Source organism: Papilio machaon, chromosome 20 (genome assembly GCF_912999745.1).
Source record: "Papilio machaon chromosome 20, ilPapMach1.1, whole genome shotgun sequence".
NCBI lineage: Eukaryota > Metazoa > Arthropoda > Insecta > Lepidoptera > Papilionidae > Papilio > Papilio machaon.
Window position 1 is genome coordinate 5,498,530 of NC_060005.1, and position 21,610 is coordinate 5,520,139.

General features: G+C 32.3%; 2 protein-coding genes across 2 annotated transcripts; both read left to right on the forward strand.

Annotated features, from left to right (window-relative positions):
- Positions 1–348: 348 nt before the first annotated feature.
- On the forward strand, positions 349–12,625 carry LOC106709162 (serine-rich adhesin for platelets). The gene is made up of 4 exons (XM_045683016.1): positions 349–833; positions 4,263–6,128; positions 8,889–9,392; positions 9,740–12,625. The coding sequence occupies exons 1-4, from the start codon at positions 369–371 to the stop codon at positions 12,575–12,577; spliced, it is 5,673 nt and encodes a 1,890-aa protein (XP_045538972.1). The 5' UTR covers positions 349–368; the 3' UTR covers positions 12,578–12,625.
- A 4,872-nt stretch (positions 12,626–17,497) lies between these two features.
- Positions 17,498–20,351, forward strand: LOC106709346. Its single transcript, XM_045683017.1, has 5 exons — positions 17,498–18,047; positions 18,118–18,401; positions 19,047–19,108; positions 19,256–19,356; positions 19,777–20,351. Exons 1-5 carry the CDS (start codon positions 17,622–17,624, stop codon positions 20,335–20,337), a joined length of 1,434 nt encoding a protein of 477 aa, XP_045538973.1. The 5' UTR covers positions 17,498–17,621; the 3' UTR covers positions 20,338–20,351.
- The last annotated feature ends 1,259 nt before the right edge of the window (positions 20,352–21,610 follow it).

Here is a 21,610-nt window from a genome sequence, read left to right on the forward strand (position 1 = left end):
CTACTTGGAATCCGAATTATTCTACCTAGATCTAAAATCTTTCAAACAGCATTAAACATTCCAATGAAAATCTATATCCGTTAAGAAATTAAATCGAAACGAAAGATTTTAAGAACCTTATCATGTATTAATTCTATAAAAAAAGCAATGTTCAGAGAAATATTACATCAACAAGCAATGTTTGATTATTATATCAATTGAATCCTTCGCATAATAAAAAATATATTATCGTCATTCCCAGATTCTTGGTGCCTTATCTTATCCCAACGATATTTTAATAGTACTTAATAGATACGCAAACGGCATTTTAAATTATAAAAAAATATTTAATTATTATTTACGGATGTAAAAAGTAGACGTGTGTAAAAATGGATAGAAAATATTTAACATTACTAATACTGGTTTGCTTCTCAATATTAGTGTTTGGTGAAGAGTGCGTGGTTTATACATTTGAAGATGATTTCGATGATTTGTTTTCAAACGAGAAGGGAGTTTGTCAAGGGATGCGGATGTGGCAATTGGGTTACTACTCATCTATATCTTTGGAAAGGCCACATCCTTTGAGCACCACATTTATATCGCCGGAATTTTTATTGAGCTGCGTATCATCATTTACTTTCCCGATGTCAGGTTTGGGAACTATTGAAGTTAACCTTTACATGGACCCTGTCTCAAATAGTGATCAGATATCTGTCGTGGTACACGAAGTAGTCCCCGGATCGACTGCTACTGTGGTTGGTAATAGAGGCATATCAGCAATGGCCCCTGATTTTGAAAAAGGATGGCATTCTATAAGAATACCTCTCATCGGTTCTGGAACTTTCGATGGTTATGTAAGTATTAAAGATCTCTGTAATACTAATAAATCACAATGCTTTACTTGTGTTATTGCCTTTTAAATGTGATTTGTTATCTAATAAAAGACTTTGACTGAAACCGTTGACGTCTGTTTAGACACAATTTTGTCCGCAAGTTTTTCGAATCGAAAAAAAATTTCAAATATTTTTTTAGTATTACAAGCATATAAATGGTGTTCATATTATCTCGATAGGTACAGCATTCATTATTATACCATATTCATACCACTAAATTATGTCAATTTATTTTAATTTTCAATTGAAGTAATTGCCATAGGTCTTAAAATCGAGTCAATAAGTGTCTAGCAATGAAGCGACTGATTTAGAAGTTGAAATGTTGCACAGAGAAAATAGCTCAGTTAAACTCAGATATATATTTGCGAATAACATGACTGTATTCGCTACAATACATTGTATTTTGTGATTATTTGGTTTTCTCCGTTGCAGTTTAAAATTAAATTGAACAAAGCAAAGATAAAATTGACTGCCAGTAACATCAACATACGCGTTTAAATCAGGACAAAACAAAAGCTGTCATTTTCAAATTTCCAATGAACTATCCATTTATAGAGATCAGTGGTTTAAAATGCGTGCTTTGGACATGTTATGTAGAGGGATGATAATCATATAAACAAAAAAGTAATGAGATTTAATGTGGATGGCTACAAAGGTAGAGGAAGACCAAAGAAAGTATGGATGGATTGTGTGAAAGAGGATATGCGTGAGAAGGAGGTAAATTCAGATATGACGGCTGATAGAGATGTATGGAGGAGTAGTACATACTGTGCCGACCCTCCCTAGGGATAAGAACTGGTTGATTATGATTGATGATGAGTGCTTTAAAATGGCTGAAGTGAAACATTTTTAAATTTACACCAAACAAAAAAATACTGTACCTCAAAAAATACTATCCTTTTCTTTGAACTTGCCGATATCTGGAAAATTCCAAAGCATAATTATCCAATTTTGTCATAAAATTATTATAATCATAGATACGTTCTATTAAATTAATCTAAATTGTTACGTCTATAAAGATAAAAAAATATTTATGCCGCTGTTTTTCCATATTTATAATATAAATAATACTTGTTTAGATCATAATAGCTGGTTTCAAATGAAGCCATTAGCTATAACCATGTCCAATAATAGAAAATATAAAAAGAAAGGATAAGAATTATTTTTATAGAATAGAAACAAAACATTGTACAAATATATTCAAACAATAGACTAGTGATATCTTATCATTTGGACCAATAATTTTAGAGTATTAATAAGGAAAATAGATACATTAGAAATAAATGCAAAATATACAGATAATACACGTAGCCTGTACTATCTGTTATTATTCTTGAGCAATATTAGCAATATTATAAATGCGAATGTTTTTATGTACGGATGGTTGGATAATTAGATGTTTGTTAGAAAGTCCAGAATAGCTGATAGATCTCACTGAAATTTGGCATAGATGTAGAACATAGTCTGAAGGAATATATAGGTTAATAGTTTTGATTTTTTTTATTCTTCACGGACGGAGTCGCAGGCGATAACTAGTTTATAAATAGACCTTATAAATAGTTTTGATAAAGCTCATATCCCCGCTTCACACAAGAACGAATTGAGGTTATTAAAGTTAAACGTATCTTAATTTCAACAAATAACGCTAAATAAGTAGTTCTAGTAGTCTCATTTGTTTGAAGTAATCACGAGTATTTGAAACATAATCCAAGCATGCATTTCAATCATAAACAAAAGGTTACAGGAAATTTATTTAGTTTTATTTCAATTTGTTACACTTCCGTTAATATATGAATCAACATATTTATTTATTTGTAATACAGTGTTAACCTTGGGAATACAACAACGTTCCAAAAACTATTTAAAATAATTCGACTGCAGGATCAAAACTTATTTTAAAATTAAATTAAAAGTAAGTAAGTTAAATAGAGTTAAGTTAAATCTGTTTAGTCTGTTTTCTCCGTTTATTTCATACAAATATCTTGTCTACGTTGTTATTTACAACATTTCCATAATAGATTGCATTTAACGTAAATAAAATACTGTTTTACAAAAGACCTAGCACGAAAATTTGCGAGTCACCAATAAAATTTGTATCAAATTTGTACAGCGAATAATTCGCAAATATTTTATGTCAATTTGATAAAAATTTTGTCGATGACATTACGAAAAATTTCTACTTCTAGGCAGTCTGATGTCAGACATAGGATAAGACATTTTGCTCTGAACTATCTACATAACCTACTTCAGTAAACTGAGATTAACAAAAGTTATGAGTTTCCACTGCGGAAACATTTGTATAAAAACAAATTGTCATGTCTTTCATTTGGGTCTTCTCATAAAAAAGGAGATAATAATGCAAAATATTTTAACAATTTTAATATATTCCTCCCTAGCAGGGTTGGAGACAGACAGACGGCTGGCCGTATAAAAATTAAGCCAATACTTTAAGATTTATAAAACCTTGTGCGCCGACCTCACGTGAGTGGGATAAGACCGGGGAGATGATAAATAAAGCAAAATATATTGGTTTAAAAGTAATAAATCCAGAAAAAAGTAAACTTATTGGTCCAAATATTTTATCACACAATTGTGACGTTGCAGACAAGAATTCTTGATAAATTAGTCATTAATTAGATATGCCTCTAATACTCGGAAGCAAATATCGAAATTGATAATTTAAAATCCCTTAAGCCTTTTAATGCCAGAACGTTATTTATTGTATATAAATAGTAATGGATGATATTCTTAAAATACATTATTTATGAAAACAAAACAAACTGCATCCGGAAAAGTATAATTAAACTATCACTTTAACATTCTAACAAATTTTACTAGCCACTACTTTGTCTTCGTAATTAAGTAGCCTATATTCCCGTTTGTATCAGCTACCATCCTATCAAATTCCTGTTAAAATTGGTCCAGCCATTTCTAAGATTAACCGGAACAAACGCGGCCTTGCGTACAGATAGAGAGAAAAATTGTTTTTCGTTTTCAGCAAAGCAAATACACACAATATTTTTCGATATAACTGTACACACTGCTATTTTATTAATATGTATAGATTTAGATGACAGTAATATTAAGTACTTATTGATTTTTGAACAATATTATTTAACATAAAAAATACATAATTTTAAAGTTTAATTAAGTCATCATTCACATTATTAACATTTTCATTGAAGAGTTTGAAGACTTCTTTATCTAAAAGGACTCTTCAAAACTATTTTTTTAAAACGACAACATTATATGTAAGATTTAAAATAACCTTTATACTTACCAGGGAAATACAAACTCGTATAAGTAGAGAAATAAACTATTAAGTAATCATAGTTCATAAAAATCTGATCAGTAAAAAGCAATTAATGATATTTTTTTTTTCATTTACAGGTGTCTCTTATGGGCATGGCGGCAAGCGGCTCTGTTGTTCTTATTGATTCTTTCCGTTACATTCCACCATTATACGATGAAGAACTATGTGTATTATACAATGAATCTAATCATACTACAACATCGTTTACTGAAACTGACATTACTTCGACAACAATATATACAACCATTAATGACACAACTACAGAATTTGATGATTTCACTACATTGGAACAATCAACGGAATCTCAGGCAACAACTGAAGAATCATTTGGTACTATATCAACAACAGAGGAAACTTATTCAACAGATTTTCCATCTTCTAGTTCTATACAGACGGAAGTAACGCAATTTCCATCGACTACATCACAACCAGAAATAAGTACAGAAGTGTCTACACAACAAAGTGACACAGATTGGAATAGTTCAACGCCAGTACAGGAGAGCACAACAACGAAACTGACGACTTATGAGCCAACAAACACAAATACAGAGCAAGAATCCGATGTAACAACACCTTCATGGTTAGTAACCACAGAATCAGATTCTACATTAGATTCTTCCAGTCATCCAGAAGCAAATATTTCTACGACCGAAACTCCTGAAGATTACTTAACTGAATCAACTACTACAGACATGACAACGGAATTCGGATCAACGTATACTGAAATTTCTACACCTGATTCGACCGATGCAAGTTTAATTACAGAATCTACTGTAGTAGATACAGAAACTACAGAAGTTATCACTGAATCGGATTCAACTATTTTAACAGAATTCGATAACATAACCACACCAATATTGATTACTGAATCAACGCCATCTTGGGATCTTACAACAGACATGGAAAATTCAACAATTATTACTACAGAAGCAACAGAAATTACAGGTACTGATACCACTTCAGAATTATCAACTTCTTATACAGATAATATTACTGGAACAGACGTAAGCTTTTTAACTACAGAATCCGAAGCAACGTCTACATCTCAGGAAGAAGAAAACAAAACGAGTGTTATTTCTACCACTGAAATATACAATACTACATTTCCCGAAATTACTACTCAAGTTAATGATAGTACAACAGAAATAAGTGACATTGAAACTACTACTCCTGTTATTATTACAGAAATAACCACACAATCTGTTGTTAATACAGACACTGAGAATTGGTTAATCAGTACGACGGATTCGCCGTATACCTACACAGATACCGATTCCATAACGTCAGAGGCAACATCATCCTATTATACAACAGATCAAGAAATATCAACTTCAGTTACATCTGACACTACTGGTTACACACAGACTGATAAAACAAATTCATTTGAAACTACGGATACTGAAACTATTGTGATAACAACTAGGGAAGATGAAAATTCAGAATCGACAACACCTTCAATTGATAGCGAGTCAAGTACACAAACTGGTTCAACCACTAACTCGTATACAACTACACAACAGACTGAAATAGATACTGTAACTTTTACCCAAACTCCTGATGACATTGACGATACTACGTTTCCAACAGAGTTAGAAACAACTGAAGATGAGACAGTTACTATCACACCTGAATCTAAAGAGACAAGTGCCCAAACAGATTCGGAGCAAGGAACCACTACAGTTGTGACCCCCAATCCAATTCCTGACAACGATAATTCCAACTCCAGCTTTTGGAATGCGTTAACTATATCTATGTTAGTATTATTAATAATAATTTTATTAATTGTAACAGCTGCATTCTTCTACCTATTAGGCAAGAGAAAAGCGAAGCAGGAAACACCACAAATTGTTTTTGCGGATTATGAAGACCTTCCAAAGACAATTACAGTTCCTCGAGTGACGAAAATTCTTGTAGAACCTAATAACTTTAAGAAAACAATTCCAGTCTAATTAAATTCCAGATATAGTGCAATAAACTATCGCGGTAAATTCTACTCTGAAAATTGTACAACCTTATACGTACTTAGGCATAGAAAACGACTTAAAAGAAAAAATAACAACACAGCTACAGTACAATAACTGTCTTCATCATCTCTCTGGGATTAATCTAATCATCTAGTTTTAGCGCAGAAGATTTTACGAAACTTAATAATTTGGCTTAATTTAGACAAGGATCTTACGGCATTTTTTTGACATTAACAGGTGATGCTAATGCCATAATTTCGTTTGACTTATGCTCCCCTGGTCAGATACCTTTGTCGATCTTGACCACTAACTACAATACCAGTATCAAAATGTCAAAATTTAATCAAAATTCTATAATTTGTGCACATAAAACGTTTCACAAAAACCAAAAAAAAATTACACTTTTATAAAAATTAAGAAAAAGTATTAACAATAGTTATTTTATGATAAATAAATATCATTATTTTGTTTCTAGAACAATCTTTAATTAATTTAATTTATACTTTGTTAGTGCAGTTAAAATATTTTTATAACCTAATTAAACCTATTTTCTTACGTATTTAGCTAAATTAACAACATAAAGTGTTTAATTTCTTTCCAACACTCTCGAATATTTGTACTCTTCTAGTATTATTTTTGTTTTAGTTATCAAGAAATAATAAATAAATTAATGTTGGCTCTGAGTTTTTATTTCATCAAAAAATACTTTACATAACTAAAAAGCCTCCCTATTTGAATTTTCAAATAAATATAGTTATGTAGTTAGTACTAAATACAATATAATGTTTAACTATTTCTAATTTAAATTATTTAAATAAGAAATTTCTACGGAGATGCAAACAGAGAGAATAAAACATAAAAGTTCTGGATCACAAAAATTAAATTTCCAAACAAGTTATATAGAACTTTGCTTGTTACTTCGTAGGCGTTGGAATTTAAAAAAAAAAAAGCTGAAGTTATTGAATATTTTTAATTTCAACGCCTATGAAATAATAATAGCATCGATAATATAAAAGGTAAAATTAATTGATGTCTGGTGTGCTATATAAAATTTAAAAGGGAAATTCTAAGTAATCAGCGAGATTAGTCTAGTAAATTAAATAAGTTATTTTACAATAACTGTATTAATTATAAATGAAAGAATATTTTGTTTTTGTATGAATGTGTCAGCAAAGAAACCCCTTGTGAATGTGAATCACAAATGATTCGATGGCGATATATGTCCATCCCAAGATGACCTTCTCGACCCTAGACGGTACGTCCGTAAAATAAGTGTTAGATTTCATTTAATTTCTATTCTTTCCTGAAGTTGTTTATGTAATACTTCTTTCTCTAAATAATAATGAAAAATCAAATGTTGAAAGCCAATACTAAATACGAATCCGAACTAATTGAAAAATACTTTATTAATCCGTAAATAAGTTTATGAGATCATTATTGATTCTGACAGAAAATCTTACACTTACACTTTAATAACAATAATAGCCTTTATTAAGATAGTTACTACATAGTTATATATTGTTTAATAGTTACATTTCTTTATTTCTTGTACACTCTGTGTGCCCGTTACGGACATAGGCCTCTTCCAACTTCCTCCATTCTTCTCTTCGTATTGCCGTTCTGGTCCAAGTATGTCCCGCTACTGCCCTTATTTCGTCTACCCATCTTTTTACTGGTCTCCCGCGCTTCCTTTTGCCACTTTTAGGATACCCGAAGTTAATTGATTTACTCCATTTGTCTGGGCCGCGCATAAACACTTACACTTAAAAAGTCTTAAATATAAGTGAACAGTGAATTAAAAACAAATAAAAACGAACAAAAAAAACTTCAGTATTATCCATATAAACACTGAAGTTACAATTTCCCTGGCCTTATCCTACTGACGAGGGGTCAGCGCACAAGATTTAAAATTTTGGCTTCATTTTTTATGGCCGACCGCCTGCCGGTAACTCCTACTTGGGGATAAACACTGAAGTAGCAATTAATTAGGTCTTATCCCTCAATCTAGTCAGTCCATTTATCCAATTATTAAATGTGTGACTTTATTAAACGCATGTAAGGAAGTATGAGATTTTTAATCGTAGTCCTAATCAGGGCCGGTTTCAGCATTTCTGACGCCCTGGACGAGAATTTGGCGTTGCCCCTTTTTTGGTGTCGTGGTAAATCTTCCAAAGACAGAGTATCGTAAGGGGCACCGCAGCAGCCACTTCACACCTGATTCTGGCGTCTGCGGTGCCCCCTTTTGCTCGGCTCCTTAGGCGGTCACCCTACCTCACCCTACCCTTACGCCGCTACTGATCCTAATCGTGATCCAATCAATCCTTTGTAATAAACCGCCAAAATGCCGCCGCAATAGGAGATAATTGATGATCGATCAAATTCTCACACCGATACCGTTATCTACATCATAATGAATCGCTGATAACATAATCAAATCTAAAACTATTCCCTTTGCGCTTGACCGTCTTTTAAATGTTACTATTAACTAATTTATAAAACAAAAGTGGACATGTCAATACACATGTAAAGTGCATTTACGAATATTTTAAATATTTCAACTATTATGAGTTATTTAAAACAAATAGTGAATTGAATATTGTGAAAAATATTTTAAACAATATAGATAAATATACAAGTGACAATGTGAATTATTTAGAATTAGAAAATTATCGAAGTAATGATAATGCTATGAACAAATACATTGATTGTCGTTAAGCTTTAATAGTAGATTTAGTATAAATCACAACAATCAGTGGTGTTGATACTGTTTTAAATAACGAAATGATAAGCTTTAAGTGTGTAGTTTTGATTTTGATGTACAGTTCGGTTGTGTTGTGTGACGAATGCGTATCATATAATTTTGAAGAAGACTTCGAGGATCTATTCAACAGTAATGAAGGTGTGTGTTTAGGTATGACGACATGGAATATTGGTGACTACCGATCGCTAGCACTAGAAAGTCTACATCCTAGCAGTACCCAATGTATACTTCCATCTGATCAACTAAGCTGCGTCTCGTCGTTTAGATTTACTATGACATCTAGAGGAACAGTAGAAGCGAATATATACATGGAGTCATTTTCACCAATGGATCAGGTGTCTTTTGTCGTCAATGAAATAGTACCGGGTGGAAACGATGCTGCTGTTGGCACTGTTGTGTTATCCTCAATGGACCCTAACTTCGTAAATGGATGGCACGTCTTAAGAGTTACATTAACTGGACGAGGCACATACGACGCTTTCGTAAGTGAATGTTATAAGTTCGTCGAATAAAGTTTTCGCTATTCTAAACAATACATAAAAACATCAATCTTTATTTTAAAAAAAAAACTAGACTGAATTACATACATGTGGAAGGATAGTAAATATGTAGGTACTGTGCGACCTTCTGTAGAAGGTCATCATGATCAAAATGATTGATGATGATGATGGTGATGACCTTCTGTAGAGAAAATGATTATGTTCCAAATACTTCACAATTTGTATGTTTGCCATACTAACATATGTTATTTTGAAAAATATTAAAAAGCTCAAAGCTCAAGCTTTACATATTTATAAACTCTGAAAAAACTAAATATTGTTTGTTGCAGATTACATTTTTAGGATTATCGGGACCATTTTCTACAGTTCTTATTGATTCATTCCGGTATATACCACCACTAGTAGACCCAGAAGAATGTATAATATACGAAAATGTTACATCAACTACGCAAGGAATCGAAAGTACAGTAACGTTAGAAAATACAGGATCGACTCCAGAAGAAATTGCAAGCACAACATTGACATCAGTAACGAATACGGATCAAAGTACATCATCAATGTTGGATACAGAGTCAACAACGGAAACAAATTTTGAAATCACAAGATCAACTCCATCAATTGAGGAAACTGATGGTACAACTACTTTTATACCCGAAGAATCTACCGCAGAAAGCACAATAACCTCGGAACCAACAGACGTAACTGTATCCCAATCGATAATCGATACGGACTCCACAACCGTAACATCAACATTTTCTGTTAGTACAACTACTGAAATTGTTACAGACGTAGAAAGTACAACACCTATCTTGTCCACAACAGAAAGCATAATACCGACTGAGCTAACAACATCGCAATCTATTTTAGATACCGACTCAACAACTGAAACTTCAACTTTCTCTGGCAGTACTACTACTGACATAACTGACGTAGAAAGTACAACATCCGAGTTGTCTACAATAGAAAGCACAATACTGACTGAACAAACATCGCAGTCAGTATTAGATACCGACTCAACAACTGCAACTGCAATTTTTTCGGATAGTACGACGAGTGATATGGTAACTGATATGGAAATTACAACACCAGACGTATCAACAACAGAAAGCACAATACAGTCTGAGCTAACAACATCTCAATCTGTGTTAGATACTGATTCAACAACTGCAACTTCAATTTTCTCTGAGAGTACGACGGGTAATATGGTAACTGATGTAGAAAGTACAATCCCAGATGTGTCTACAACACAGAGCACATTACAGCCTGAGCTAACAACATCTCAATCGGTGTTTGACACCGATCCCACAACTGCAACTTCAATTTTCTCTGAGAGTACGACGAGTAATATGGTAACTGATGTAGAAAGTACAATTCCAGATGTATCAACAACAGAGAGCACAATACACTCTGAGCTAACAACATCTCAATCGGTGTTAGATACCGACCCAACAACTGCAACTTCGACTTTTTCTGACAGCACGACAAGCGATATGGTAACTGACGAGGAAATTACAACACCAGACGTATCAATAACAGAAAGCACAATACAGTCTGAGCTAACAACATCTCAATCGGTGTTAGACACCGACCCAACAACTGTTACTTCAATTTTCTCTGAGAGTACGACAAGCGATATGGTAACTGATGTAGAAAGTTCAACACCAGACGTATCAACAACTGAAAGCACAATACAGTCTGAGCTAACAACATCTCAATCGGTGTTAGATACTGATTCAACAACTGTAACTTCGATTCTCTCTGAGAGTACTACTAGTAATATGGTAACTGACCCAGAAAGTACAATCCTAGACGTGTCTACAACTGAGAACACAATACAGTCTGAGCTAACAACATCTCAATCGGTGTTAGACACCGACCCAACAACTGTAACTTCAATCTTCACTGAGAGTACGACAAGCGATATGATAACTGATGTAGAAAGTTCAACACCAGACGTATCAACAACTGAAAGCACAATACAGTCTGAGCTAACAACATCTCAATCGGTGTTAGATACTGATTCAACAACTGTAACTTCGATTCTCTCTGAGAGTACTACTAGTAATATGGTAACTGACCCAGAAAGTACAATCCTAGACGTGTCTACAACTGAGAACACAATACAGTCTGAGCTAACAACATCTCAATCGGTGTTAGACACCGACCCAACAACTGTAACTTCAATTTTCTCTGAGAGTACGTCGAGTAATATGGTAACTGACGTAGAAAGTACAATTCCAGATATATCAACATCAGAAAGCACAATACACTCTGAGCAAACAACATCGCAATCCATAGTTGATACCGAATCAACATCTGCAAGTTCGATCTATTCCGAAAGTACAACTGATGTAGTGACCACATCAGAAAATATATTAGAAACAGGCAGTACAACTAATAACTATGCCTCCAGTACGTTCACTACAGATTCGACGTCTACACAAATAACTGATGAAAATACATCAGAATTTTGGAGCACTAGTGATGTAACAACAACTTCATTAGACATATCTAATACTGGCACAACTGATGTTGATAAAAGTACAGCTTCCGCAACTGAAAATCCTAATTTTACTGAAAATACCGAAACAACTATTACGCAAACAGTTACAAACACTGAATTAGAATTTAGTAGTATTTCAACTAGTACCGACGAAATTAACTCGACAAGTGAAATAACAGAAACGCCCCAAGATTCCACAAACACTCCTACCGTATTCGAAAATACGTCCCACACACAAACAGAATCATCGGCGACTAATGAAGAGGTAACTGGAACAGAAAGTACTACTACTTCATTCTATACTACGTCTGATTTCACATCGAATGATGATTTAACGACAAACCACTACGACAAAAGCACTTACAGTACAACAGTATCTGAAAGCACGACTCAAGATGAAACCACAACTGAACAAGACACAGAAAATCCCGATAGCACCAGAAGCTTCTGGACTCCTCTAACAATAGTTTTATTAACACTTCTCATAATCTTGTTACTGGTTTTGTTCTGCGCCTGTTTTTACATTATCGGCTTGAGGAGACAACGAAGAAAGTTCTCAACAGACTTTGAATCGTTTACTGACTATGAGGACTTACCACGACCTATAGTTTTGCCTCGTGCGAGAAGTCCACATGGTGATTATAGCACTAGAAGTACGCCATAGGATATTTATTACTGATTTATTTATTTTTCTCGATTTTGTATAATTAAATGTTCGAATTAGATTATAAAAAACTTAGACACTTAAATATGTGTTTTAACCCTTTGACCGCCCCTATTACCCTTATATATTTATTATAAAAACTGCTTCCGGTATAAGTATCTTTTTAATTAATTTGTAAAACGCATTTCAGAAGGCTAAGATCAAAGAGTTTACATCTGTTCAAGCCAAGATATAACATTTCGGAAACTACTCCTAACTACTGTTATACTAAACTGCATTAGTTTTCGACCGCGGCTCCGTCCGCGCGGTATTAAAAAAAAACTTGGTAAGTACACATAGGCTATGTGTTCTTCCAAACTATGTTCTACATCTGTGCCAAATTACATCGAGATCCGTTGAACCGTTCTGGAGAAACCTAACATCCATCTAAACTTTCGCATTTATCATATTAGTAAGATTGTGAAGTTTTACAATTAGGCCCGTTATGTTTAAATTTTTAAGGCACAGATGTTAATGCTTACCGTGGGTTTCCATTGACAAAATATATACAGTTATATGTAGTTACTAGCTGTCGCCCGCGACTCCGTCCGCACGCAGTTAAAAAAAACTTAATAGGGATATGGAAAATAGATAATAGCCGATTCTCAGACCTACTGAAAGCCGTTTCGGAGGAGTATGGTAACTAACATTGTGACATGAAAATTTTATATATAAGATTTTACTTATCTCAGAAGGAATAAAAAATAGAGTATATTTTTGGTATATTCATTCTTAAAATATTTCTTTATGTTGTAAAATTATGATAGACAATTTATATATAAAAATAACTTTATAAGTGCTGCAAAAACCCAAACCATATCACATAACCCATGTCTCATTTTATACTTTATCAAAGTTCCACTTCAATTCCGCCTATTAAAAATTCGAAACTATTTTATGACTCATTGTAACAAGTACATAATAAAATGTTACAAATATGTTAAAATAAACCATTCATATTGTATCATTGTTTATAATTATCATAACAATAATAAACTATTATTTTACTAGAAATAGTTGACATTCCTACGTCTAGTTTACTACTTCATTTAAATTGTCGAACAAAATATTTATCTTTCTTATACTAGTCTTATCGCTATATCTATAATTGTTATTAATAAACTTATTAAAGGATATGGAACCCAATGCAATTGAGAATTAGATATAAATTTCAATAACATATTCCTTAATGAGATATTCCTGAATAACATTTTCTTCTAATTATTTTTCTAAGCATTGATTGTTTATCATAGTTATTGTACGTACTTACATACGTAGTTACTTTACGTAGGATTTCATGTATATTAGGTAATTAGAAAATAGGTTGTTTTAACACATTCTTTAATATAAAATCTTTTTAAATTTTTCATTAATTTTGTGACATTCTTAGCTTGCCCTACAAAAGCTTCGCGACCATTTATAGGTTGGTTGTAAACAAGTTGTTATAGTTGACAACATACTCGTAAAGTGATTTTAATTCTACTCTAAAATAGTTGAATTTATGTAAAATATTTCTACAATTGTAATTCTAAAAAAAATTTTACATTACTATCACATGCCTATCATTCTTAAATAAGCGCCTAAAAATATTGTACCTTCTTATTTTATAGTTCTGTATCGATATTTTAGTATTCCGATAAGAAAGTGACAAGTTCGAACTACTATACAAATCAAAAAAATATTGGGTTAAATTTAATATAAGTATAATATTAAGGCTAAACCGTAGGCATTTTTATGAAGAACGGGGCGGTGCAACGGGCGGAGCGGGGCGATGTTTACGAAACAGCGACGCGCACGAAATTGAAAGCGTAGTACTTTTAACATCTCCCCGCACGTTTTCCGCGCATCTCTGCACGTCGCTAATTTCATGCTACAATAGTTTTAAAAACCTCTCACACATTAGAACATTTCAACATTAAAGTTTCACCCATAGCTGTTTGGTTAGACTTGAACATTAAAGTAGATCGAAATTTAAAAAGTTAACTTTTTTTTGTGCCCTCGAAAAGAGGTCCTCGTCTGCTTCTGCTGCTTTGATTTCGCAACCTTGGATAGATAAGTGTCCATTGGTAATTAAGGTTTCTTTCAGTTACTATGCGTACCAAAAATACATAAATGTCATAACTAAAATAAAAGAGTTATTTGATAAACTTGATTATTTGATAATCAAAAAGTTATCATTTAATCAAATGATCATAATCTTTATATCCTGATTATAATCAATACTGATAATAGGGGCCCAAAAGGAGTAATTTTTATACATATTTAAAATTTCAATAGCAATTTATTGCTATTTCGAAGAAATTGTGTTACACTTAGGTGAATAAGAACCAGTAGTCACTTATTTTACGTAATTTGGCCATAATCCTTAATCAAATTAATCATCATAAACCTGCCCTTATCCCTATGGAGGGTCGGCACAGTATGTACTACTCCTCCATACATCTCTATCAGCCGTCATATCTGAATTTACCCCCTTCTTACGCATATCCTCTTTCACACGATCCATCCATACTTTCTTTGGTCTTCCTCTACCTTTATAGTCTTCCACATTCAATCTCATTACTTTTTTGTTTATATGATCATCATCCCTCCGCATAACATGTCCAAACCACGCTAACCTTCTGCTCCTCAATTCCTCAATTTCCTTCATCAAATTGATATATTAAAAAAAGCTTTATACTCTTCTTCCTCGCATTAACTTCAACTGTGTCAAACACGTTCATTCATTCGGGCAATTTTTTTAAAAAAGGATACAATGCTTCCGCTTCTCGTTATAATATTTGAATTAATTTAGTTAACAATTTCTTACCAGTACATAAACAGATGTTATAAAACTAATAACTATAACTCGTATAGGAAAGTGTTAGTTAAAAGTGATTATTATAATATTTACAACACACAAGTTCCTAAATTGTTTATTAGGCAATTGCTCGCATCTACAAATTTGTGTATTTGTCTGTGTAGAGTTTAACTAATAATGTATGGTTTGTTAATAAAAGTATAGTTAAACTTAATTTGCATTTTCTTTCATGCGCTAATTTTTTAAGTGTCGCATTGAACAAAATTAATACTAGTCAATGACAATAAATCTGCAACAAAAATCGTAGCAATTATTCCCAAATTCATAATAATAAACATTGCATGACATTTGTAAAAGAAGAGCAAAGATCAACAGCTGCAATTATTTAATTTAAAATACTGCGTTAACGATTTGATCAGTGTGTTTGGAACGAATATTTGACAATCGTTTTTGTATCTATTGAGTTTTCTGCACATTCTATTTATTCCACACAAATTTTAATATATATCTTGTTGATGATGATCGTCAGAAACATTTGAGCTTGGCCCACAGTACAGTTCCCCAAGGATAATGACAGTCGGAAAATATGTGCATTAACAATGTCGTATTGACAGCGTCATATTTTGACCAATGAGGGAGCGGCTCGACACTGCTTTATCTCCTAAGGGAACGCCATAGGCAAGAAACAACAACAAGAAGTCTGCACGGTTAAATGTAGCTGTTCACATAATTTTGAAACTCCGTAAAATTTAAATAGTTAGGAATTACTACAAGAACTCTAGGTAAGTTGCAAATCAATGGCTTGTAGTTGAAATATGTACGATTTTCGAAAGAAGTTTGAATTTTTGCTCACTGATAACTCTTTAAACTTGTAGGCCATGCCAATGTTAAAAAATTGCCACAAGATGTTAGTGGGAATATAACAAATAGTAAATAAATTTAATTTTAAAATTTGCTATTTAAATGTATCAGGAGTTAAATGAATATAAGACACTTGAGTCAAATTTGCTATTTAAATGTATCAGGAGTTAAACGAATACAAGACACTTGAGCCAGACTCATGCCCATTCCAAGCAGCGACTGTTTTACAATCTTTGAATGATTCATAAATTATCACTAACATGAAGTCTGTTTTTATTATCCTTGTTCAATTAGGAACATCCTTTTTATTACATTTAAAAATACCCTATTGACAGTAGTACTGTTTGATATGTTATCATTTTTTTTAAGAACTATTTCATGTCAACGCATATCAAATGCATCAATTTTCAATCTTGAATATTATACGAGGAAAGCTTTTCACAATATTTATGTTACGTACATTTCATTAATAAGTATTATTATATATTATTCAACATTCACACCCCCTTTTACAAAAATATGGGTAGACAAATAAATGAAGTTTACAGCAATTCCCAACATTGTATGCAGAATATTACTTTTACTGGATGTCAACCAAACTATTGACCAAAATCTAAAAAGTAAGAGAAGAGCGAGAGTAAGAGAAAATATAAAGTAATTAAAAAATAAAAAAGTAATAGAAAAAGACGATTACAAACAAATAACCAATTTTTCATTGGTGGCAAACAAGCAAGCGACCATTAAATTCGCCAAAATAGCGATGAGACCGTTGCTTATCTCTGCAGTTGCAGATGCGTTGTGTGCCTTTAATCGACATAGGAGGGGACACATGCACGCACAGAGATATTTCCTCTTCTTATGCGTCTCCTCTGTTAAATTTACCTCCTATCCCCATCCCTTCCTCATAAGAAAAGAGTCGGAAAGGGAAGAGGACTATGGAGGAACATTACACACATTTTTTTCCATGTTCCTTGAAAATTTTGCAAAGTTATGATTCAATTGATATTTTTAACTATATCAATTATCGAAGTTGTAACTTTTTTGCTATTTAGCTATTTCTATCTATCTATATAGATGTAGATTAGAATTCTATTATTGAATGAAAATATACTTACAGTATCAAAAAATAGACTAGCATTAACGAGGTTATGTATTAATACAAATTAATAGTTAACAGCGTTACTTCAGATAAGATTTCAATTATGTATTAGCGTGTCCTCTAATTACTACGACTGTTTTCCATTGGATATTAACGGTTATATATTAAATGTGTTATGCTCGTGATACCTTTTGTTAGACTTAGTATTCATCGTGACTTCATTGAAGCCGCTGGAAAATAATGTCATGTTGGGGCTTATGTTTCTCGGAGTCCTCTTCTCCGTTGTGTGCTCTCAGGATCTCATCGGTTTGAACTATACCTTCGACGCTGACTTCGAAAACATTTTTAACAACAAATCGTGTAACATACATGACAATTGGAATCTGGTGGAATATTTTGACTTGAATATTTCTTCACCATATAATAGTCGGATGGGTATTAGATCGAGTAATGAAAGTTGCACAACATCTTTCCCTATTGTGTTGTTTGATAATACCGTATTGGAATTTAACATATTTCTTGATGTGACAGCTGAAGAAAGTGGATTGAAAATTAGTGTTTTTGATGACAATGAATCAGAAGTCTCTTATTGGTGTAGTAAAAGCAATAAAAATTACAACCGTGGATGGAATACAATTTCTATAACCATACATACAAATGTAACAGGATATGTAAGTTTAGCAAATATTGTTATGCTTTTAGTAATAGATATATGAAGCTTAATTTTCTTTTTTATTACAGATTAATCTAATTGGTCACAGTCAGAACCATGAAATTGTTATTGTAGATTCGTTTCAATACATCACAAGACCTATTGTAGATAGCCGAATAAAAGATGAATTTTTATTTGCTAAAATTTATGAAACAGATGAATTAATGGAAAATATACATGAAGAAATAGATTTGTTATTTGATTATGAAGGCAGTGGTGATGAAGGTTCTGGTGAAGAATACGATTTACATCTAGGAGAAGAACTTGAATATGATGATCTAGATGAAAAGGGCATAACTAAAATAGAAGATTGACGTACACAATCCAATGAAAAGATTATTTATTTTTATAATGACTGAGCTGAGAGAAAAAGGCTTTTTGAAAACTACAACATAATGAATTCCAAATTTGAAAAATAAATGCCTTAAACTGTTGCAGAGTTTTTCTACCTTTACTTTTGTTGACAATATTAATGCATATAAATGCATGCTAATTTTAATTGAAAATAACTTTATCTTCTTTCTGAAATCGTGTCCACTTAGAAATTATACCTACGACATTCAGAATTCATGTTATTTAAAAAAATTAATACACAAAAAATGCATCAATACCAGTTGTTACACTGATATTGTTATCGCAGATCTTATTACATGGACTGATTAGATTTATACTTGCAATTATAATTAAACAAAAACTCACTAAGTCTAGATACACTTTTATTATAGTCATAAATATGCATTATATTTCTAATCTTTAAATAATTCATTTTGTGTTGAGTGGTGTTATTTGTATCTTGTAACAGAAATATTTGAAAACATGAGGAAATGTTGAATTGTTCAACACATTTATTTGCGTTGGTGACAATAATCTCATCAGTGATATCGCAAGAAATTTTCGGAGTCAATTATTCGTTTGACGAAGATTTTAATATTTATTTTGATAATAAAACATGTTACAGTGATATAAAATGGTATTTGATAGAATATCGGACATTAAATATATTTACTTCAAATATACAAAGTAACAATGGAATTATTGCGACGAATAATAGTTGTGTTTCATCTTTTCCTATCGTTTTCTTTAAAAATAGTGTTTTAGAAGTAAATGTTTATGTTCGATTAACTTCGTTAATAAGTGGTTTAAATGTGATAATTTTTAACGAATTAGAAATTCCTGTTGTTTTTTATGGATATAATAAATCCAGTGAAAATTATACTCCTGGATGGAACACGCTGTATATTGCAATCAACGGAAACTTCAGTGGATATGTAAGAATAAATTTCTAATTTCTGTTTTCAAATCCACATATTTTAATATGTATGTGCAAGTTTTTTTTTATATCATAGGGTGGCAAACGATCGAACGACCACCTAATTCGCCGAAATAGCGAAGGAACCGTTCAAAATAAACATCCGCAATTTCAGATGCGTTGCCTACCTCTAATCGGCGAAGAGGGGACGCACATAAAGAGAATATTTATCCTTCTTATGCATTCCTTAATGCGTCAAATCCACTTCCCCTTCCCATCCTATCATTATAAGAAAAGGATGGGAAGGGAAACAGGACTAAAATTAGATCACACAAAACTTGAATATTACCTAAAAGAAGATGAACAGTCTTTTATCCCCTTTTTAAGAAAATTTAAGAAGCTTTTGCTCACAGTAACCTTAAATTTTAAATTCTTTCAGCTGAATCTTCAAGGACGTATTGCAGGCAATGAAATCATTATAGTCGATTCATTCAACTATATCGTCAAAACTAAACATCATGATGAAGTTCTATGGAACAGTAGTACAATCGACAAATCCGAATCTCTAATTTTAGAAAATTTACAATTACCAAGCGATATTATAGATGATTGGAAGAAAGATGGGTCAAGTGACAATGTAGATAACGAAAATGGATCTGGTGACAATGATGGGTCGGGTGACAAAAATGATAATGAAAATGGATCTGGAGACAATTATGGATCAGGTGATAATATTGACGATGATATAAATTCCACAACACCATCTGATATCACCGGTATTCCAGATAGACCAGCATTTCAATTCTGGAATAATTGGACGATTACATTAGTCGCCGTAGGTTCTTTTATCTTAGTTTCAATTATGATCATAATCGCCTATTATATTGGTAAAAGGCGAGGTCAAGACGATAATGATGTTGCGATAGAAAGCTTGGAACCACAAAGGACATTGAGAATACCTCGTATCAACAGAATTTATTCGGGTTTTCAGCTTAGATAAATGAAGATCGATAGCAACTCTATTGTCTTTTTTTATTTCGATTGTAGATGAGTCTGTAAAGTAGACTTTCCATGACACTCACGTGGTGACATTCACAATAGCGGCCCAGAAATGTGTCTTAAAAACTATTGACAATTAATATTGTTTGTAGGGTTATATACCCTATCACTGTCACCAGTTATCCATCGCTTTATAATAATTATGCTGTGTGCAATTTTATTTTATTCTTTATGAATAATAATGAAGGAAAATATAATACTCAATGGACGTAATTCAGAAGAGTAGGCAGAGATTACGCATATTTTTTTAAGTTTAGTAACCAAAGAAGACGCTGCTCACTTCTTCAATAAAAAATTATGAAGTGAATCAATTTGCTACATTCAATAACATTAATTGTTTGAAAATAAATTATTTTTCATGTTCTTTGGTTTTTTTTTTGTATTTATTTTATCATAATCGTTTATAATACAGTAGTCGATTTACGACTCTGGTTTAACTTCGACACTTTATATCTCTTTGATTATACAAAATACTAGCGATCGCCCCCGACTTGGTCAGCGCAGAATTAAATATATAGCCTATACTTATACACATCAGCTACAACAACGACAAAGTCCCGTCAAATTCAACACCGTTATTTAGTATAGTGCTTGTCGAACAGACATATAGACAGACAAAATTTTAAAAATAGACTTTTGTTTCATTATCAGCAACGCAAATACACGTCGAACTATTTTTTTCTATTTACATACAGAAACTCCAATTTTATTATATGTAAAGATAAATTAAACAAAGACAAAGTAAATCGGTGGATTATGAAAGATTAATATTTATCGATTGATAACAGGGGACGTGAGCGTTTATGTTTTAATTACTTATTTTATCGTCGTTACAAAGAACAAAGGTAAACTAAACTAGACAAAAAGAAAGGCTTTTCTAAGAATTTACATACAAAATATAGAGGAAGACAAGAATACATCTCTGACGTATGTTACGACGACTGACTCAATAAATCAGACAGACTCAATTACTCTATGACCATGAAATCACCGTGAAACGATAAGACCACAGGAGTCAGTCAGTAGGTCAAAAATATCAAGCTCAATTCGTTCTAGAATTATCACTATCTTTGTTAAAGATTAGATAATCAGAATAACGCATTTTAAATATGCTTATGTGACAACAAAGCGAATTTTAATTGATACAGACAAATTAAAAATGTTCAAAGGAAATATTCAGCAGAATAATTAGACGTGAAGGCAAAGAAAAAATT